The 23,474-nt window shown below is 42.3% G+C and overlaps 1 protein-coding gene across 2 annotated transcripts in view; it reads right to left on the bottom strand.

Moving 5' to 3' along the window:
* LOC120878888 (MDM2 binding protein) overlaps nt 1-23,474 on the bottom strand; it is a 68,237-nt gene that overhangs the window by 19,917 nt on the left and 24,846 nt on the right. For both annotated transcript variants that reach the window (XR_005724652.1, XM_040261798.1), the window contains exons 12-17: nt 22,724-22,897; nt 21,485-21,592; nt 14,122-14,277; nt 11,399-11,516; nt 3,261-3,416; nt 232-327 (exon numbers count right to left, since the gene is read on the bottom strand). Coding sequence is in view for 1 of the 2 variants with exons in the window: in XM_040261798.1 (XP_040117732.1) it covers nt 232-327; nt 3,261-3,416; nt 11,399-11,516; nt 14,122-14,277; nt 21,485-21,592; nt 22,724-22,897 (808 nt within the window). In the remaining variant the exon portion in view is untranslated. The remainder of the gene's footprint in view (nt 1-231; nt 328-3,260; nt 3,417-11,398; nt 11,517-14,121; nt 14,278-21,484; nt 21,593-22,723; nt 22,898-23,474) is intronic.

The raw sequence follows: 23,474 nt of genomic DNA, 5'->3' as shown, positions 1-23,474 counted from the left end.
GTAACAGGACATTCGAATGTGGAACGGACTAGTCAACAAGCATCTTTTCTTACCAACCAAAGACAAATTGTTTGAGTATGTAATACTTGTTTTTTGAGGGTTTTTTGACATACTTTCTCTTTGGTTCTCTATCTCAACTTCTGTCAGTCTGTTACAGGCATTCTTCACAGTCACAGAAGATAAGCCACAGTAAGAACACACAGAAGAATAAAATGAAAATTAAAAACTCACTCAATTCCATGATAATGACATACTGAAGCTTTTTCAAAAGGTAAACCGCGAAGTTTCCGAGGACTAAGTTCTGGTGTCAGGACAAAAGTCTTCTCCCTGAAACAAAAAGCTTTCATTTGCATTTATTTGGTGAGAAAGTTCAAGAAACTGTCTAAAGAATGAAGTCTGACTTCCTTCTCTATAACTAGGTATTACATGGGTTTAAAAACTGAATTACATCACAAAGCCAAAGAAGAAAATGAAGTAAGGTTAAGCCTAGGGGTTTCATCACGTACATTTTCTCTGTCCCAAGCTTCTAAATATGATAATATTACTTATTTTACAAAACTATTCTGCTGCTGCTGCTGCTAAGTCACTTCAGTCGTGTCCGACTCTGTGCGACCCCATAGACGGCAGCCCACCAGGCTCCCCCATCCCTGGGACTCTCCAGGGGGTTGTCATTTCCTTCTCCAGTGCATGAAAAATGGTTAAATCAAGAATAGAACATGATCTGTAGGGAAATTCAAGCAGCAGCATTATTCCTGAAGCATATGTTTTTCCTGGTGTAGTAAACTGCTTATGCATTTATTAACAGTTAAATTATTTCCTTGCAGTGGAATAATTAAAGTCAAACTCGAATCTTCAGTAACAAAAGAGGTATTTAGTTCCAATTATACCACATGGGGAATCCAGATTTTTCTATGCCTGGGAACATAGTCATTTTGACACCTATTTTAAGAATCAGTGACCTTTTAAATATTAGTGGATATGAAGACTAACTGGTGATTTCAGCTCTTCTTCTAAAGCTGGTTCCAATCAGCAGGTGTGGCGGAACTCGCCCTGTGGTGAACTCACATAAAACACTCATGCTCAGCCCCTGCACGTCGAGACCTGCAGTCAGGTTAGGCTTTCTGAGCTATTCTAATGAGAGCCCCCCTCCTCTGCCTGGGTTGGGAGCCACTATTCTGATGAACTGTGTCATGATTCCTGGACCTCAGAAGAGGTTAGAGGTGGGGATGGGAGAATTATGCAAGCTTCCTTACACTGGCAACAGGCAGAAGGAGACACCAGGGGCTTGACTTCAGAAGACTTACAAATGGTAAACAGGAAAACAAGTAGGCAGTGGAGTGCCAAGAAGAATTCACTATCACACTTCCCCCTTGGCTTGAGTAATGAAGACCGCCCACACGTCACTGAATAGCATCTACAGAGTCTAAGATAAGCATTTGGAATTATTACATTAAGACTTAAGACATACGCAAGTTAAGGAATCCTGAGAACCAGGACTTATATTCTAATGCATTCATTTAAAGTGTTTTATATAAAGTAGCACTAATAAATGGCAATGATCCCAGTATTCTATGACCAACTGTTCTAGGGAATAATTCTGTAATATGGAACTATTTAGGTGTCTAGCATTTCACTCCCTTCCTTTACCATGTTGTCTTCCGTTTATTTTAATCTCTCCCAGGACTTTATCTGGTTGTGTTTAATTTTACTCACACCTTGTTCCTTCTGAAGGAGATGCTTTTTAAGTGTGTATTTTGTTTAATACTTCCTCTATATACACAGGTGCCATTCCTGTACTTTGCTTAATACGGCTTTTCAGGCGGCTCCTCGGTAGACACTTAATAGAAACCCACAGGGCCTTGAGTCATTACTGGGAAAGCTCACCCTTCAACTTTAACAGAAAACATAGATGATGATGACACAGTTCTTTACTAACATCAAGGAATTATATCAAACTTTCCTAGATAAATCACTGGCAAGCTACAGGAAGAATTAACAGTATCCCGCCTTGACACTGCAGCTACAAAGACATTCTGGTCAAAAAGAGCACAATCTACATAATTCAGTTTTGGCAAACCCATCTGACTCTGCCAGTTCACGCTTAATAATCTGGAAGGACAGGAATCCAACAACTAAATAGATGAAAACGTATATATAATTCTTCCCTTTCTTGATTCCCACAGAAAGGATTATCAATCTCTCAAAGCTATAAGAAAATTACTCTAAAATTACACTGTTTTTATGTCATTAAAATCATTAAGTCACTAAAACTCAGAACTATTAAGACCATCACATCTCCTAAGCTGCTCTCCATCTCCCTCTCTCTTTAGTGACCACGCACGATAAATTCTTTCAAATTAACCCTTAAATTCGGGCTTCCCTGGTGGCTCAGACGGTAAAGCGTCTGCCTGCAACGCGGGAGACCCGGGTTCGATCCCTGGGTCGGGAAGACCCCCTGGAGAAGGAAATGGCAGCCCACTCCAGCACTCTCGCCTGGAGAATCCCATGGATGGAGAAGCCCGATAGGCTACAGTCCATGGGGTCGCAAAGAGTCCTACTTGCCGAAACAAGCTTTGTAAAAGTAATCAAAATGTTCTATAATTTTTAAGGTCCTCTGGAAGATTCTCAGAAAAATGGGTTAACAAGAAGAAACTGGGGCAGTGAACAAAGTATTCAAATCTCACAAGTATTTGATGTCACGATTTTGCAACACCCAGAATTTATTAATTAGCAACTTGGTGGAAGCTGTCTTGGAAGTCAAGTTAGTTGTAAATTATTCAAGTTGACAGTGAGTTTTACTTGGTATGGTTTCAAAAGCACTTTCCCATTCTTCTCAGTTGAAAGGCTATCCTTTTTGCTACTATTAGGCCTAATTGACAATGTCATGATTAAGTAGTAGTAAAATCAAACCTAGAAAGTGATAGAAAAGAGAATTAAGAAAAATTTTTGCAAGTCAAATTATAATTTTTCTGAAAAAGTATTGCCATCTGTCTACAAAACAGAAGCTCACTTCTGTAAGAAATATGTTAAGGTGGTTTTTATTATTCCTGTTTCCTTTATACTCAACACCACAAACAGTAGACCATTAGGCGACAGTAAAATGTTGAGAATTAAGGCCAACTGATGTAGACTTTGTCAAAGGGGCACAGAACATCTAACTGGATGCTAGAGCTGAACACGTAACTGGAGAAGTCAGAGGCAACGTGCTTTTAAAAGGATTCCTTAAAAAATTAGTTGGAAGTTTTAAGTTTATAACTTACCCTTTTTGAATCTGTAAAGGCTGAAGATCTCCAATTGGTAATCCGTCTGAGGTAAAGAATTTAAGCAATTCTTTAGCATCCAATAATGTGACTGAATCCCGTGGGCCCTCTTTGTGGCCCAGCAATTGTTCAGATGAACGAGGTAATGAACCAGTTCTGAGAAGAAAAAAAAAATTATGTAGATTTATTAAAAGCAGATTAGAATTCTCCATGGTCAGGAAAAGCTGCTATGAACAGAAATCAGAAAAACACACACACACACACACACAAAACTGAAGATCTACACATTTAAGAAAGAAAAAAAGTACAATCTTTGCAAATCATTTAGAATCACAGCTTATTTTCAAAAATCTATACGTAGGTTATAGGAAAACTTGCAGTTATCATGTCAAAACAGTGTTACTACTTAACTAAAATAAACATAATTATATTCTTTATACTTGGCAAGACTGATTGCATTCACGCTATCATTACCAGTGTGGAGTCATCAACTCTATAAAATCTAAACCTAAACTCTCTTGTATGTTCCAAAGCCCCACAATATTATAAATTCTGAAGGCAGAGACCAAATGCTCCAATGTTCCATAAACTTGAAAGGCTGCATAAAGCACAGCCATGAAATGAGATGGTAATCAGGTATTTCCCCAAGGTCTCTCCTAGCCGTGATTACGACATTTTGAATAAACACTAAATTATTATTATACCCGAAATATATGCAGGACTTCATACTTTTCAAACTGCACACAATATATTCTTAATCCTCACAAATTCCCTTGAAAAAGACAGGACAGGTCTTATCTCAAAATGAAATTAACACCTGAAAATAAGAACTTTGTAAAGTTCGTATCACACCAAGCCTAAAAAACGATCGTTATTCTTACCACACAACAGTGCCTTACACACCCACAGTGCCAAGAGTTTTAAAATGACAGAATCAGAACTAGCCTGACTCGGAATCAGGTACCAGTTCTACTCTATCACTCTATGAACCCAAGGAGCTCACAGGTTTTAAAAACTGGAAAGAAGAAAAGAGTTGCAGAGAACGCTACAGGTTTTCTCAAGCACCGAGTTACAAACCACACTATTACTCTGTCACCAGAGCAAAAATAAAGCCTTTCAAAACCTGCACAGAACAGTCATTTCCTGACTTTATATTAATTCAACTATTTCCTGATTAATCACTCAAGCATTTTTATTGATAACTGTATGATTAAAATGTGGACATTATGGCCTTAAGACATATTTCTATACAAGACAACAGTGTCTCTTTTTTCTTCTCATTCCCTTTATTTTTAAATTGAAAATATAAATCTAATGATAACAGTCAAACAGTCAAACACTCAAAACGCTATACCCCAGGAGGGCAAGAACTATGTGATGAGGTGAATTTAACTTCTATATAGCTGTTCTCTAACAGTGACTAACAAAATCTTAATCAATATTACTCTCAATCATTTGATAGGCGAGTTGCAATGGGGAAATGCATATTTTGCATTTACATAGAACCCAGGACACAAAAATATCAGAAAAATTTGAAAGCCCAGTTTGTGATAGAGTATACCAGCAAGATACCTCTTGAGGAAAAAACAAGACACGTTGACAACACATTTTTAGTGTTTCCAAGCTTACAGAGTGTTTTTTCATACATTATCTCACTAGATTTTCACAACTTTGAAGTAGAACTGGGCTTGTTATCTCCATCTTACAGATGAGTCAACAAAGCCACGTAACAGGTGACTGAGTTTGTCTGAAACCAAATTCCTGGTACTTCCTTACTGGTCCAGTCATTGAGAACCGGCCTTCCAATACAGGGCACAGAAGTTCGATCCCTGGTCAGGGAAGGAAGATCCCACTGCCACGGAGCAGCGAGCCCCGCCTGCGTGACAAACCTCGAGAAGCCCGCACACCCGGCAAGGAGCCGACACACCGCCACCAAGACCCAGCACGGCCAACAAGGGCTGTCCTGCGGCTCAGCGGGGAAGAGCCCGCCTGCAGCGCGGGACACCTGGGTTTGACCCCTGGGCTGGGGAGAGCGAGCCCCTGGAGAAGGGAAAGGCTACCCGCTCCAGGATTCTCGCCTGGAGAAGGCCAGGGATTGTATGGTCCATGAGGTCACAGAGAGTCAGACGTGACTGAGCGACTTTCACTCACAGCCAAATAAACAAAACCAAATCCTTATGATTTCTGAATGTCACTCTGTGATGGTCTTTTATTCTTCAGCTGAATCTGTTTTAACACAAAACAAATTATGAAACGATATAACTTTGGTTTCCAGCCAAGAATCAGATGGTATCCTCCCGTATTTTGAAGTGTCCACAAATACGTATTGAGTATTTACTCTGCAGTTATCACCGTGAGGTACTAAAAAAAAGTTCATCGATCATGAATTTATAGACCCCTAATCACTGTTCATGGCTGTGTACAGGTATGACTCAAAGGAGGAGAAAGGAGGGAAAGAGAGCGAAAGGAGATAAACACATCAGCGTAGAATGAGGCAGGAAAGGCACAATAAAACCAGTTTCAAGAAGGAAGTAATAGCACAGTCTTTTAACTGCAGCATTTACAGAAGTCTTAAGAGAAAGGTGATGTTTGAGCTGCACCCAAACTGCAAACAAGCTTCTTCTGGTTCAAGATGGTGCATCAAGCATACCCACTGACCTCTCCACTCAAAAAGGAAAATCGCCGTGCTGAGGTCCTGGGCACCAGGTTTACGCAGGGCTCAGAAAGGAAGAAGGGAGAGGAGCGGACCGAAGGGTTCAGTGAATCTCAGCAATGACTAGAATACTCCTCGGCAGGAATTAAAAGGAACCTACAGAGGAGGCAGACTGCGTCCTCGTCTCCCAGGAAACCACAGGCAGGTTCTGCACTGGAGCTCAGAGTGGCAGCGGGCAGCCATCAGCTGACACGGTTTCAGAACTCTACAGAACCGCCTCCCACACCACACCCTAGACTCATGCTTTTACCTCCAAGAGAACAACTGCTCTCTGAAGACCCAGAACCAGGTGCTGTCCTACCGTCGGTGGCGAAGCCCCCAGAATACAGCCTAATGTAAGCAATGGGTAAAGCTCCCAAGCTACCTCCCCCCAGGTGCCCTTCATCTCCCTTCTCCCAGGATAAATTCTGGTGACAGCAGGCAGGGAACAGAATCACACGTACAGAGAGGAATGTACGCCACTACAGACATAAAACAGTCTCGGACTAAATTCTCAGCTGTGAACAGTCAAGGGCCAGCAGATACCAAAGAACTACGCAGAAGAGCAGAGCAGCAGAGGAGCAGGTGAAACAGAGCTAAAGGGTAACGGGGCCATTTAAAGATCAGGTAAGAGAGGCTAAAGGAAAATCCCAACTAATAAATCAATATCCTTAGGGTATCTTCTCAATGCTTATTATTAATAAGAATCGGTTGCTATGAGAAAAGGGTAGATAACAAAAAAGAATTATTAGGAATTTTTTTAATAGCCGCCAAAAATTTATTGGAAAAGATGGAAGTAAAGGTCGAGGAAATACACCAGAATGCAGAGCAGAAAAGATGAAGAGATGGGCTATTGCTATTTTTTTATGGAATCATTCTTCACACTTTTTAAATTTGTTTTCCTCACTGTGCTGCTGCATGGACTTTTCCTATAGTTGCAGAGAACAGGGGCTATTTCCAAGCTGCAAGGCGCCAGCTTCTCGCAGCGGTGTCTTTCCTTGTGTGGAGCACAGACTCCAGGGCTCTCGGGCCTCAGCACTAGTGGCGTGCGGGCTCAACAGCTGCCGTTCGCAGGCTCTAAAGCACAGGCTCAGTAGCTGTGGTACAAAGTGCCCTGGAGCACATGGGATCGTCTCACACTAGGCGCTGAACTGGTGTCTCCTGCACTGGCTGGCCGACTCTCCCACCAAGCCACCCAGAAAGTCCAAAGACATGGATCACTGAAAGGAGAATCAACTATAAATTGAAAAATCCATCTGAGGCATCTGGAATTAGGTAAAACACATCATCACAAATAAAGAAGAAAGAAAACAGAAGGACACATACTACCAAAGAAATGATAGAAGAATACTTCCAAGAGCTAAAGGAGACCAGTCCTGGGTGCTCACTGGAAGGACTGATGCTGAAGCTGAAACTCCAATACTCTGGCCACCTGCTGCCAAGAGTTGACTCATCTGAAAAGACCCTGATGCTGGGAAAGATTGAGGGCAGGAGGAGAAGGGGACGACAGAGGATGAGATGGCTAGATGGCATCACCGACTCGATGGACATGGGTTTAGGTGAACTCCAAGAGTTGGTGATGGACAGGGAAGCCTGGTGTGCTGCGGTTCATGGGGTCGCCAAGTCAGACATGACTGAGCGACTGAACTCATTTCCAAGAGCTAATAAAAAGGCAAAAGCCTCAAGACCAAAACACTGCACACCATGAGGGCCTCATGTAATTTCAGAAAAGGAAAACAGAAAATTCCAGAAGTTTCAGAGACAGAATAAAATACCTATTAAGGAACAAAAATCCATGTCACATCAGACTTCTCATTAAGGTATGAGATCCAAGAAAATACAGGTGTAATCTAATCTGGAAATGTAATCAAAAGACATACCAGGACAACAGCTGTGCAGGTAGACGGGGTCAGTCCAAACGAGAGCATCACGTCGGAGAAGTGGGAAGAAAGTGACTCCAAGAGAAAAGAGACTATTTACTGCAAAGTGACACGGGCTGCAGGGGAAGGAGGAGGATGAGAGGTGCAGAGGAGCGGGGCTGTCCATCCTCGCCCTTCACAGCGGGAAGTGGGACACACAATCTGAAACCGACGGGCAGGAAATCCGGCGTCTCTGGGCAACCTGTCCTTTCCTCCATCTTCTTTCCAGACTGGCCTTTCCTCCCGACCTGTGAATGTTACAGACCCCCAGGGAACGGCCTTACGCCCGCCTCTTTTTCTGTACAGCCTGACCATGCATCTCACCCACTGGCATATAGTAAAGAAACCCTTTTAGTGATGTCACCAAACAGCTCCCAGACTTCTCCGCCTAAGATGCCCTCATGCATAATCCATAGGTCGGACAAAGCATCCCTGAAGCAGATCTCTAGATCTTTCTCCCCCAACCCACCCTTGTTTCAACTTACCCATCTTCCCCAAACCACGAGGACACCACCCACCTGCTGTTCAAGCCAGAAACCTAAACTGTCTTGGATGCCTCTCTCTCTCCCTCAGAGAAGACGGGCAGGAAAAAAACAGGAACTTTCTTTTTTTCCTAGCTTAGCACCAAAATATTCTCCAAACTTGTCTCCACTACTACTCTAGTTAGACGTCAAAGCTACCTCTCAGCTTACAGAAAAAGCCACCTAAGGGAACTGTCTGTTCCTAATACCTTCCTCCCACAATCCATTTACCACAAAAAAGTTATTTTGCAAAATCAGATCACATCACTCTGACAGAAAATCCATGAAAAGCTCACCAAGGCACTTACGATTCAAAGACCGCGTGAACACCTGTAAGGGCCTGCGTGCCTGCACGTGCTTCGCTCATTTACCCACGAGGCCTCAGCTCCAGCGTAACTCCTCAGGGCGCCCGCCCCGGCCACCCCGCCATGCCAACAAATGAGACCCCTCTCCTTCAGTCCCGCGGCCTCATTCGCTACACATAGACTGGTTTCCAAGTCTTGTATTTACTTGTCTGCTTTTTGTGTTCTGTTGACTGTCTCTCCCCCTTAAAAGGCAAGCTCTAACAGGAGAGCCTAACACGCAGTTGGTACTCAGTAAATATTTGTTGATATCTGTGAACAAAATGCTATCAGTTCAGTCAGCCGTGTCCGACTCTTTGCGACCCCGTGGACGGCAGCACACCAGGCTTCCCTGTCCATCACCAACTCCCGGAGTTCACCCAAACTCATGTCCATCGTGTTGGTGATGCCATCCAACCATCTCATCCTCTGTCGTCCCCTTCTCCTCCTGCCCCCAATCCCTCCCAGAATCAGAGTGTTTTCAGTGAATTAACTCTTTGCTCAGGTGGCCAAAGTATTGGAGTTTCAGCCTCAGCATCAGTCCTTCCAATGAATATTCAGAACTGATTTCCTTTAGGATGGACTGGTTGGATCTCCTTGCAGTCCAAGGGACTCTCAAGAGTCTTCTCCAACACCACAGTTCAAAAGCATCAATCCTTCAGCACTCAGCTTTCTTTACAGTTCAACTCTCACATGCACACATGACTACTGGAAAAATCATACCTTTGACTAGGCAGACCTGAAGTGATAAATGTTCTCAGCAGAGGGGCTAAAAGAAAGAATGTGATTTGCAATATTTGGGAACCGTGAACTTCCTGATGTTCAAGCTGGTTTTAGAAAAGGCAGAGGAACCAGAGATCAAATTGCCAACATCCGCTGGATCATGGGAATAGCAAGAGAGTTCCAGAAAAACATCTACTTCTGCTTTATTGACTATGCCAAAGCCTTTGACTGTGTGGATCACAATAAACTGTGGAAAATTCTGAAAGAGATGGGAATACCAGACCACCTGACCTGCCTCTTGAGAAATCTGTATGCAGGCCAGGAAGCAACAGTTAGAACTGGACATGGAACAACAGACTGGTTCCAAATAGGAAAAGGAGTGCGTCAAGGCCGTATATTGTCACCCTGCTTATTTAACTTATATGCAGAGTACATCCTGAGAAACGCTCAGCTGGAAGAAACACAAGCTGGAATCAAGACTGCCGGGAGAAATATCAATAACCTCAGATATGCAGATGACACCACCCTTATGGCAGAAAGTGAAGAGGAACTCGAAAGCCTCATGATGAAAGTGAAAGAGGAGAGTGAAAAAGTTGGCTTCAAGCTCAACATTCAGAAAACGAACATCATGACATCCGGTCCCATCACTTCATGGCAAATAGATGGGGAAACAGTGGAAACAGTGTCAGACTTTATTTTTTTGGGCTCCAAAATCACTGCAGATGGTAACTTCAGCCGTGAAATTAAAAGATGCTTACGCCTTGGAAGAAAAGTTATGACCAACCTAGATAGCATATTCAAAAGCAGAGACATTACTTTGCCGTTTAAGGTCCGTCTAGTCAAGGCTGTGGTTTTTCCTGTGGTCATGTATGGATGTGAGAGTTGGACTGTGAAGAAGGCTGAGCGCTGAAGAATTGATGCTTTTGAACTGTGGTGTTGGAGAAGACTCTTTAGAGTCCCTTGGACTGCAAGGAGATCCAACCAGTCCATTCTGAAGGAGATCAGCCCTGGGATTTCTTTGGAAGGAATGATGCTAAAGCTGAAACTCCAGTACTTTGGCCACCTCATGGGAAGAGTTGACTCATTGGAAAAGACTCTGATGCTGGGAGGGATTGGGGGCAGGAGAAGGGGACGACAGAGGATGAGATGGCTGGATGGCATCACGGACTCGATGGACGTGAGTCTGAGCGGACTCCGGGAGTTGGTGATGGACAGGGAGGCCTGGCGTGCTGCGATTCATGGGGTCGCAGAGAGTCGGACACGACTGAGCGACTGAACTGAACTGAACTGAGCTGAGCTGAGCTGATGCAACAGAGTCAAATTCCTTGTGTTCATTCCATTCTTGCACCACTCAGCAATGGTGTGTTGAGCGCCCGCTATATACAAAACCAAAAACAAGCAGAAACAAGCTCTGCCTCCTAGAGACGGTTATATATACAAACATAAAAATGTAAAACAGCAACATTTTTAAATGGCTCGAAGGAAAAGAGTACTTTTACTTTATTTTAGACATTCCTGTGGAGAAGGAAATGGCAGCCCACTCTAGGATTCTTGCCTGGAGAATCCCAGGGACAGAGGAGCCCAGTGGGCCCCAGTCCATGGGGTCACAAAGAGTCGGACACACACACACACTCTTGCATTTCTGAACTTTCTCTTTCACATTCATGATTCGTATGTCTATGGAAGGTGCTCTGGAGGTCACACACTAGCATGCTGCCTGTGGCTGTGCACTCCCAGAAAGGACAAGTGGCTTACGGAGGGAAAGGGCGCTTCCTGGACACCGTGCTCTGTGGCAGTCCATCTCGGTCTGTCTGTCTGTCTGTCTGTCTACAGTGAGCACACATATCCTTTACAACAAATCCATAAATCACTATCTCATAAACAATTTAAGGACTAAGAAAAAATAAAGGTCATAAAAAATAATAAGCTATTTAAACGTTACCTCATTTTTTGTTTAGCTTTTTCACAAGTTTCCAAATTTTGAAGGACATGCCTTTCTGGCCACTCCAGAGGATTGGTCTCCACTAGGTGGGAAAAAGTAAGCTCCAGTGAACTGTTATCTGAAGAGAAAGAACACATGTGAGGACTGAACAGCATTAACATACTGAATTTTGCTACATAAAAATGTGTACATGTAGATACACACGTAAAAATCAGCTGGGTTAGCTGTGCAATGCTCGCCTCAGGCACTCACTAAGGGCGTCTCTGATGGCCCAAACTATGCAAAACGGCACAAAAAAGGTTTTGGAAATGAAAAAAAAACTAGTCCTGAGCTTTATTTTACATTCTCCTCATAATAAAAGTTATGGGCTAGAATTCAGAAGAGGAGTTAGCACTGCAAGGACTCACAGGGAAGGAAAGCCTAACTCTGTTATTTTTGTGAAATTAGTTCTAAATGAAAAAGAGACAACTCTGTGGAGAATATATGGGATATAATATGTGATCTCCATAATAGAAAGAGGAATTAGCACCAATATCCTGAAAAATTTATATTTTTAAAAGATTACTTCATTCTCAAAAGTACAACGATACAATAACTTAAGACGTTTGAGGGTAAAGATTACTTTAGAAATAATTCTCACATATACTAATGTAAGATGCTTTAACATATTCATTTTCAAGTAAATCACTAACATTAAATGCTATTTTACTACTAGTAAAGTGTTATATGTAAGAGTGTCTTCTCTTTTTGGTCGGTATGGTGCAATGAACTAACATTGAGATTGGTGATAATCCACAATTCTCATTAAAGACAGAGGGCCATCTTCCATTCTCATTATTAATTATGAGGACATCTCGACTGTTTTAAGACTGACAAAATCACTAACTATACTACTGGATTCCAAAACCATCTGGTGTTTTACACTGTGTTGGACTATTACACACTACTCTAATAAATTGACTGAAAATTACTGGACATTAGCTGTTTGACTAACTGTCAACCCTGACAAAAATACCCATTTTATACTTTAGGCTCTTACAAAGTGATAATGATTTGGGAAGAAATTTTTGAACTAAAAAGAAAAAATCACAGATGAAAACACAAGCCAACTGCATACCATTTTTCCTTTACTTTCAAACTATTTAGTCTTCAATAGTTAAAAATATTTTTAGTGTCTATACTGGATTGCCCCAACCAAACACCATCCAAGCATAGTACTTCCTGCTTCTTAATAAGGGTGGTGAAATACTGACTATTTCATGGAAGAATAAGCTTCACGATGAAACAATCTGCTTTATAATGCTGGCATGGCTTTCAAAAAATGGATAAAGAAAAAATCATTAGTATTTCTGAACAATTACAGGCTATGTTCACAGAAAAATACAAGCCATGTTAAATAAAAGTAAACCTTAATTATTCCCCTAAATATTACAATATAAATTATTAAATTAGTGTATACAATCTATATCAGCGTACATGCCACAGGCTAAATATTCAGGTGCAGACACACGCCCCTGTGTGTCGCAGGGGAGCGGCTTGGTGAGTGGGCGTGCACGCTGACACCAGCAATGGCTACGGTGGCAGTATGCGGCTAAGTCCCTTCAGTCGTGTCCGACTCTGTGTGACCCCATGGACTGCAGCGCACCAGGCTCCCTGGGATTCTCCAGGCAAGAGCACTGGAGTGGGTGCCATCGCCTTCTCTTCTACAGTGGCGGTATAAATGGCCGCAATTGTTTGGAGATGATTACAGGCCAAGTGTTTTACGGGAATCACCTCAGGTAACCCTCATAATGACCCTAGAAACTGGGTAATATTATCCCCATCTGAAACATGAGGCAGCAGGCACGGGGAGGTAGAAGAACCTGCCCAAAGACGTCCAGCTGAGGTCTGAACCCCGGCTGTCTTGCCCCAGAGGCCTGGGCCTTGAAACAGGGCACAAGACGCCGCGCTTGTATTTTCTTTCCCAACTAGATCGTAAGCCTGCTCAAAGCCAAGGGCCACCCGAATTCCTGATTCTTTGTGTGCCTTCCTGCCATCAAACAGAGACAAGGCACACAAGAAACATTATTATTAACTTGATTCTGCGGCCATTTTCCTATTAATGTATGGGATAAAAATGATTTTCACAGAACAACAACAGAAAATTACCCTATACATTTACAATGCCAGGCAATCGTTAAACACTTCCTTTTTAAATCCTGAAGAGCTTCACTCTATGCAAATTCATCATCAGAACAGAAAGCAGGAAAACAGAAAGAAATGGCAAGTTAACACAGAAATGATTTCCTGCTCCTTCAGTGAGTTTGCTGACTTCCTACTATAACAAATGGCAAGTGTGGAGCATCTCATTATACGTAGTTTTAACTACATTAAGTTTACTAAGCTCTACTTTTCTCACCTTATGAAAATATAGCTTAATAGAAACCCATCCATTCCAGCAGCTTATTAAACAGTTTTAAGAGGAATTACCTTGACGTGCTTCTCCTTCACTCAAAAACAATTATACTGAACGTGCTTAACAAAAAAAGTCATCAGGATATTTCTAATGTCTAAATGACGAAAAATACAACATATTGATTTTACACACATACTTGTACAAATATGTCACTACTACAATTTGGTAGATTTTGATTTGGTCAATACATTTTATAAGTTTTAATAATGACTTTCATAAATGCTACACACAAAAAAAGGACTACCAGTTAAAGTAACAAAAAACTTACCATGTAACACGTTGGAGGTCTTGTCTGTCTTTACTAGACTCCTTTTAGGAATAAGAGCATCAAAATGATCTAAAAAGCGTTCCCTTGCGCACGTCAGCAGACTTTTGAGCTCATCCACAGAAATCGCCTCATGCTGCTCTGCCAACTTTCTCCTTTCTATAAGACAACAAATCAATGATTAACAATATAACTGTTATTTTAAACCCTTTGAGCTACTATATTTTAGGGGAAATACTTTCAAAAGTAAAACAAACGAATTTCTCAAGCAAATCAGCATTCCCGTGTAGGCCTATTTTCCTTTCAGTCCCATTTGAAGGTAACAGAAGAATTTTCAGTTATGTGAAATAAACAGAGTAATTTGTCAACACTAAAACAGTCAAAACAAGTTTACAGAAGTTTTCAGAAATACACTGCAGAGGATGAAGAACGGCCTGATGTTGGTGCTTATGTGAAAATAAAACCTGTAACACTTTCGGTTAAACGTGGTGGTTGGGTCATGTCCGTCTATTCCCTCTCTATTCAAAACTCAGAATCACAACCGAGGAATAAAAAAAGGGCAACACAAGAATAAACACTAAATGATGGCAGTTTTCAACGAATTTTGGAGGATGAGATGATGGTGGAGTAGAAACCGAGCCAGCAGAGCAGAGAAAGGGTCGACCAGAACAGGAAGGTCCTGAGCCAAAGCAAGACCAATAAAGGGTGCGCCTAGCCTCCAGCCCTCGAGCCAGACGACCCTGCTCTCCTTCTGGGGTAGAGACAGAAGAGGAGCCTCAGGTCACAGCCTATCGGGAACAGGAGACGGTGAAGGACAAGGAAGCCTGCCGTGCCGCAGGTCACGGGGTGCAGAGTCGGACACAACTTAGCGACCCAACAGCAACAGAGGTGGTGCTGGTGCTGGCGGGCTAGACCGCAAGGTTGAGGGAGAGCCTGCACACGGACAGGCCGGACTCCCAGCCCTTGGTGCTGGCGGGCTAGACCGCAAGGTTGAGGGAGAGCCTGCACACGGACAGGCCAGACTCCCAGCCCTTGGTGCTGGTGGGCTATATCGCGACGTTGAGGGAGAGCCTGCACACGGACAGGCCAGACTCCCAGCCCTTGGTGCTGGCGGGCTAGACCGCAAGGTGAACGGAGAGCCTGCACACGGACAGGCCGGACTCCCAACCCTTGGTGCTGGCGGGCTAGACCATGACGTTGAGGGAGAGCCTGCACAAGGACAGGCCAGACTCCCAGCCCAGCGAGCGGCCAGAGAGACAGCCGCTGCACACGCCCACCACAAAGATGAAAGGGTGCTCCCGGTGAAAACCCGAATGCCCCAGGGGAAAAGAGCTAGCTACTGACACTATGGCGGAAGTAAGGACAGGACCTCACAAACAAAATGCTGAATAGTTACTCCACCACTCTGGAAGCTTACCATATATTACATGAGAGCAACACATAAACTCTCCCAGTTAAAACAGGACAGGGGAAAAAAAATCACCGACATGTAATGACAGGGGTGGAGGGGATGGGGAACTCTGCACTTCATGGTCTCACGTTCAGACACCTAAGGAGCTCGATTCAGCACCGCCTCCAACTTCCTGCTCCCTCCCATCACCCACTGAGCTGGTCTGGAAAAGAAACCAGGCTCCTTGTGATCAGAAGTCCCCTTTCCAACTTCCGCCTGAGCAAGCAAGTCCTCAGGATGCTCGCCCTCTGTGTGGTGGGGAGAGCCCTGCCGCAGCAGGCCTCATCTGTGGTTGCCCAGCTCTGGCTGTCATTCAGGGAGTAAATTCAATTCTGGGTATATGCAGCAGAAAACACACTATAGCTCTAAAAAGCCACACCCTCCAACCCAGGAATTTATCTCCATCAGTGTGTTTCTCAAGTTTGGTTCTCAGTTGGTCCCAAATTTGGGAACAAGTACTATTCACTAGGCTCCTCCAAACTGAAAACCAAGTCTGGGATGAGGCAGAAAGACTAAAGCAAGCAAAAAGGAAAAAGGGGCCCAGCAGAAGCAAAAGCGCTCCAGGTAACAGAGGAAGCTTGCTGGGATTAATACTCTCACGAGGGCTTCTCTGCGGGCTCAGACAGCCTGCAATGCAGGAGACCCGAACTCGATCCCTGGGTCAGGAAGATCCTTTGGAGAAGGAAATGGCAACCCACTCCAGTATTCTTGCCTGAAAACTTCTATGGACGCAGGAGCCTGGCGGGCTAGTCCACGGGGTCACAAGATTCAGATATGACTTAACAGCTAAATCACCAAACCACCAATTAATATTCTCACAGAAGGAAGAAAAGATACTATGCCCGTGAAACAAGTACAGGATGATCTGATAAAGGAACAGTCAATGAACATGAAAATATGTTTTAAAATTAAGCACAGGAGAGATCAAAATTAAAATACTGCAAGACATCCCCCAGAAACCAGAACAAAAAGATAATAATATGGAAACAGGAAAAAAGAACAGACATTCTATCCAAAAAAAGGTTGCTATATAACCAATAAGAGTTCTAGAGAGAAAAAAGAAAACGGGAGAAAGAAAATTATATTAAAGAAATAAGAAATTTTTTCAGACTTAGGAAATGCGAGTCTTGTCCTGATGTGGCTCGTCAGGTACACGGCTTAATACACTGGACGGCGGGAAGCAGGGGGGTACACACATTAAGATTCAGAGTAAAGCTTCCAGAGACAAAGCTTCTGGAGGTAAAAGTTCTAGAAGGGGGCAAAAGCAGACTAAAAACAGACCAGCTCAAAGGATAAGACTAGTACGCGATTTGTCAACAGGAGCCCAGCAGCACAGAGAACGACGGGACAGGGGCTTCCCTGGAGGTCCAGTGGTTAAGCCTCTGCGCTTCCAGGCCAGGGAGTGTGGGTTCCCACATATCCTATCAAGTGGCCGAAAAAACAGACGAGGGACAATGTCTTCAAAATTCTGAGGGCCAACAATTTTTAACCTGGAAGCCTAGACGAATTATCAATCTAGTAAAGATATTTTCAGACATGCAAGAGCTTGAAAACTGTATGCCCCGAGAACAAACTTCTACTCAGGAAGCTAATGCAAGATTATGCTCCAACCAAACAAGGAAGTAATCCAAAAAAAAAGAGGTCAAGGGGTCTAGAAAATAGGAGATTCCAAAAGAAGAGAAGAGGAAAGAGAAGTCTCTAAATGTCAGTAGGTCTAAGACACATTTTATTCAAAATACACTAAAATATGAAACACTCCAGAAAAAAAACTATTAGAAATAAAAAGGAACTATTGTGTTTGAATATACAATAAATTTAATGACAGGTGTGTGGCAGAAATGCTGGAGGCTCTGGAGAAGCATAGAAGTCTTTTTGCCTCTACAGAAGAAAGGGCAAATTAAAAATAGGTGATTATCAACCAAGGAAAACTGGCCTCATATACCACATGACTCTGCAGTAAATTTATAGATAGGTAGGTAGGTAGGTAAGTGGGCTTCCCTGGTGGCTTAGATGGTTAAGAATCTGCTGGGTTGGGAAAATCCCCTGGAGAAGGGCAGGGCAACCCACTCCAGTATTCTTGCCTGGAGAATCCCACAATCAGAGAGAGGAGCCTGGCAGGCTATAGTCCATGGGGTCAGAAGAGTCAGACACGACTTAAACCACCACCATCACTGGCCTATGCTTATTAAAACTGTCTACTGCATTACAATCCGGGGCAATGTGGAAAGCAGGACATGACTTTCTATTGACCTTAGTGACTAAGCAATGGAAAGAGAAAACAGATGAGATTTAACAGGGTTTATGAGCAGGATAATTTACTTAGGTGAAAAATAATCCCTACACAGATGAGTCTGTAACACAAGTGACAGATAAAGATCTGGGAGAAAAATATTGGACTGAAGTCTTAAAATGAATTCACAAAAGAATGCTATTCCTGAAATAAGCTAGTAATAACTCAGGACTTAGTAAAGGAAAATCGAGTGTAAAACATCTAAAAATATCAGCAGAATGAACATCAATCAGGTTTGCACAGGGCTCTATAAATTTAAAAATGACATGGGGAACTCAGAACTGTGACCGCAGTCCTGGAGCGGTAAGACAATGCTGCTATTTTGGAATCTGTTCTGCATCACAGTGAGCAGTTTTTACTCAAAAATCATTCAGTGTTCTTAAAGCTCTTCATTTGTCTTTTTTATTTTCCTAATATTTTATTTGGCTAAACTGGGTCTAAGTCGTGGCAGGTGGGATCTAGCTCCCTGAACAGGGGTCAAACCTGGCCCCTATACTGGGAGCCCACCTCAGCCCCTGGACACCAAGGAAACCCCAAGCCTTTTCTCTATAAATCAGAGAAACAGGATATTTAACATTTCTAATGATAAAAGCTTATGAATTACAAAACATAAATTATAACATTTATGTATCATTCCAAATGTCTATATCTAAATATCTATGTATAGTTAAAAATTAAGATAATTTTTAAGAATAAAATTTTCATGCAAACTTTCCCAGTTGCTCACTCTAACTCAGTAGTCAGAGAAATACTGGGGGAGATAGTAAGTTTACCCCATGTCTGATTAATAATTTTGAAAAGAATTTTGAACAACTTTTTGTTTTCCAGCAGAGACTACAATCTATATTGATACTGAAACATTAATTTCTACCCAAAGAAAGCTTTCCTCATTTTCATCAGGTATCAATTAACTACATCGATTTAAATACTTTTATATTTATATTCACTTCTCTGAAAATCACTGAAAGAGACGCTAAGATTCTCTTACACTGGAAACGTGGTTTGTTGTCATCCTCCTCTGCCTTCGGATGTACATGAAATCTGAACCTTTGTCCCCAGATTTCCAACTCCATACTCCCTCTCTGGTAAGGAGAAACTGGCTCAGCAAATAATTCCACCATAATGGATTAAGTGGGTCACTCACCTTAACCAAGATTTAACGCTTCAGACTGCACTTTGCCAGTGCGTGGATATCCCCAGAGCTGACGTCTCAAGCAGCTACTAGCTCTGAGGCTTCCTTCAACCTCTACCCACCTACGTGTCCTGGCCCAGTGCTGAGGCCATCCATCCAGCTCCTGCCTGGGTTATAACTCAGCTGCTGGTGCTTCCACATTTGCAGCATTTATTTAGCACTTCCTCTTCCCCCCTCCCTGAAGCAGAGGTTCTAGTCACACCTACAGGCAACAACTTGATTATATTCCCTTCCCAACCAAGCAGGAGGGATGGCCTTACCCAGAGGAGAGAGGGACCAGCTTCAGGAAGCTGCATGCTCTTCCGCTCTCAGTCGTTCTCGTTGGGAGGGTCAGGAAGAGAGTGAAGACGAAAGAGGGAAGATGCTAAAGGAACCTAGTTTTAAGGAGCTGCCAGAGGCTTACGGCAAAGATTCAAAGCCTAAAGAGAGGTTTAGCAGGGCTAGAACAAAGTCAGAAGTAAATAATACCAAGCAAGTAGATGTTTGAAATATAGGGGTTTTACCCACAAACACACTAGTGCTTCCCTAGTATTCCAGCTTTTCCTGCCTTCTAACTTGAGGCACAGTCGGCTTACACGGCGAGTCACTCGCAGGTGTGCAGCAGGACGATTCAGAGAGACACACACTCGCTTCCTGACTCCTTCCTGTTACAAGCTCCCTGTGCTACGTACACCAGGAGCTTGCTGCAGGTGTGTGTACATACAGTAGTCTCCATCTGCTAATTCCAACCCCTCATTTACCCGCCCTTCTCCCTGCTCCGCAATCTTCTCCTCTGGTAGCCGTAAGTTTGTTTTCTATGCCTGCGAGTCTACTTCTGTTTTATAAGTAAGTTTATTTGTATCCTTCGTTCAGATTTCACATGTTCATCTTCTGTCTGACTTCACTTAGTATAACAATCTCTAGGTTTATCCATGTTGCTGCAAATGGTATTATTTCATTCTTTTTTACTGTTGAGTAACATTCCACATCCTCTTTATCCATCATCTGTTGATGGATATTTAGGTTGCTTCCATGTCTTGGCTACTGTAAACACTGTTGCTAGGAACACCAGGGTACACATACCCCTTTGAATGACAGTTTCCATCTTTTACAGATAGATGCTCAGGAGTCGGAGATGCTGGATCACGTGTAACTCTGTTTTTAGGTTTTTCCCTTTTTTTCTCCCCCTTGGGTTAATACATACTACCTTTTATTGAAACTAATTTGCCTTTCCCAATTATACTGTATTATTTTCATAGTCAAAAAAAAGCAATTTGAGGAGTTCAAGACTACATAATCACTCTGGCTTTGTACAAATAAAAAAGTAGTAATTCTTATACAAATTATTAAGACCAGGTATTCTAAAATTATTCTCCATTGAATAAAATGAACTGCCAAATCCAAAATATTTTTAAATGCTTTTAAAGAGTGATATTTTTCATTTTTATAGTGTATGTACTTAATAATCATTTTTTCTATATGCAACTAATGAAGTCTCACAAGTTGAATCAAGTTTTTAGAAATTCTATACTAATTAGCTTATGTCCCTATCAGGTATTAATGAATGATTATTTATGAAAACAATGTTAAGATTGATAACGAAGTTCACATTTAGAAACACAGGAAAAAATGTTAAGTAACAACCCTTAAAAAAGTGTCAATTTCTTGAATAAAGAAAAACCCATGATCCAACTTCACTCAATATGTCCAATGTGCTTAGTTATAATTAAAGTCTAAGAAGCAATGCTGAAGTTAACATATTAATTTCTCTAGACTTGTATTTTATTCTGTTTGCAATCTCTACCTTCCTCTCCTCTAGCTAAATGATATAAAGAGAAATTTTGTAAAGATGACTACATTAACCAGGAAGTATTCTTTCTGGCATACAATTAAAAATAATGAGAAACTAAATTTTCCTGGATAATTAGTATAATAAATGGTAACCACAATATACAAGTAAATAGAAATATTCTGAATCTGGTGGGAAAAAATTACAGACTGTTTCTACCCTACATTACCTCTATTAAGAATGTAGTTAGTGCCACTGAACTGCACAGTTAAACAGGAATAAAATATCGTTATGTTTTATATTATGTGACTGACTACAATAAAAAAAATTTAAATTAAAAAAAGATTAGGAGACTGACCACCTAAGACCTTGCACACACAGTGATTCTGTCAGCAACGCCACCCGTGGCCGCTGCATAAACTCCTCGCCAAACTCCCCGGGTTGGGACGGAGTTTTCGAGGGCAGGAGTCCACTGTGGGTCCTTCGCCAGGCAAAGCAAGGAAGCTGTTCTTTTCTGCTTCACCTCCCGCAAAAAAAAAGAATAGTTCTACAAGTGAGTATCATATCTAAAAGAAAGTGTGTAAGAAAAAAATGTTAAAATAAAGCATTAGGCCTGAACAAGTCACCGTTCTTACAACAGAATGAAACGCACACATGACGACTTACGCAGACATTCCTTCAAAGCTGAAGCCTGAACACTGGCTAACTGTCTCTCTCTCTGTATAAGCTGCTCCTTGGAGAAACTTGGGAGTGACCAGAGGTCAAGAGGAGAGCCTGAGAAACAGAAAAATCAGTATTAAAGATGGTTTATAACAACTGTTAATATTTAGTTCTCAAGGCATGTGTTAAAATGTAATTAAAAGTCAATTATTTATCTTTCTTCATCTTGCATATTTCAAAGTAAACTAATAAATGAACAGCAGAAAATAAACATACTAAATTTTTCTGCATTTTAAACTTTGACCTGCTTCTTAAATTCAGAGACTTTAGGCAGCAGAGCAGAAGTCCCTTGACTGCATCTTCTACTTCAGCTGCTGAAACCGCTGCGCCAAGCACTGATGGACTATAGGACTGGTCTTCAGAGATGGCCTCCTGTGAATCCGTTTCTGCTTCTCACCTGCTGTGCAGACCTTCCACAGTGAATCTAGGTTACCCCAGGAGACCAATAGGCATGGTCAAAGTGACAATGAAAGACGTAGGTCGCAGAAAGCCTCACAGCTTCTTAGAGCACTCGCTCTAAGAGAAGGTGGCAACCGCCCAAGAATCAGACTTCCCGGAGACGCACTGTTGCGAGGAAGCCCAGGCTGACTGGAGGACAGGCGTGTGAAGAGGAAAGCAGCTCAATCTGCTCCAGCCTCCCCAGCCCAGACACCAAACACGCGGGGCGAGAGCCAGCCTGCACGCCCCGCCCCGTTAAGTCTTCAGATGGAAAGAAGCCCCAGCCGTGGGTGCCGGCAATCACACTCGGGCCTTCGAAGCAGCACCCGGTCACGGCTCTATGAGAGGCTTTACTAAGCAGTCCATGGTAAGCTAGACTTGGGGCAGTCTGTCACACCGTGACGGATGACCCAGGCATGGAGCTTGGACAGTAAGAAAAGATGAGAGTAAATAACAATGAGAAGTAAATTCCAGAAAGATAAATTGTTTAAAGTAGAAAATACTAAAAATTTTCCTGTTTGGAACTGAAGGGGTGACCTGTTACATTTTAAGAAGTATGATACGTAAGGAATTAATTCTCTGCATTCTAAATTGTTCAAATGTGTTACAAAATATTTAAAGTAAAAGTAAATTTACTGAAAGTGAAATGCAGTCTGAAGACAATAAGTTCACTAAAAACCACGTAGTTGACTACTTACACACACAAATGTAAAAATGCTTTGCTTTCCCTCTAAAGCTAACACTCACTCAATCTGGTTTCTTCTGTCGCTTCTTTCAGCTTTCCGTGAATTAAACTGAGCGCAAACGAGCCATTGATCTGGTTGGCTGAGTGAATCAATGTGGCTTTACACTTTCCATTGCCATTACCTCGTAACAAGAGATAATAGCTAGAACTCTCTCCTTTCACTTCAACATCTGGAACTAAACAAAAACAACTGTCTTGTTAATGTTAAGCATGTGAAAATTCAGCAGACAACAGAGCAGAATCATACATTCAATCCATAGGATGTAATTACATTTCTATGTTATTTTAAAACAAGGTGTCACTCAATATATTTGGGACAGCAGTTGTTCATTTAACTGAAAGTGAACTCGCTCAGTCGTGTCTGACTCTTTGCAACCCCATGGAGTATACAGTCCATCGAATTCTTCAGGTCAGAACACTGGAGTGGGTAGCCTTTCCCTTCTCCAGGGGATCTTCCCAACCCAGGGATCTAACCCAGGCTTCCCACACTGTAGGCGGATTCTTTACCAGCTGAGCCACAAGGGAAGCCCTACTTATTTAACTTTTTTAAATTTAATTTATGCATTTAACTGAGGAAGCTGTTTAAAGCCTCATAACAGAAGTGATACTCACAAAGCATGTACATTTTACTTTAAATTAAAACTACAGAGACTCATTGATCGGAGAAAGGAACGGCACCCACTCCAGTGCTCTCACCGGGAGAATCCCAGGGACAGAGGAGCCTGGTGGGCTGCAGTCCATGGCATCTCGAAG

The sequence above is a fragment of the Oryx dammah genome, unplaced genomic scaffold (genome assembly GCF_014754425.2).
Source record: "Oryx dammah isolate SB20612 unplaced genomic scaffold, SCBI_Odam_1.1 HiC_scaffold_19, whole genome shotgun sequence".
Lineage (NCBI taxonomy): Eukaryota > Metazoa > Chordata > Mammalia > Artiodactyla > Bovidae > Oryx > Oryx dammah.
Note: the sequence above shows the minus strand (reverse complement) of the source record. Positions and strands in the feature narration are given on the sequence as shown.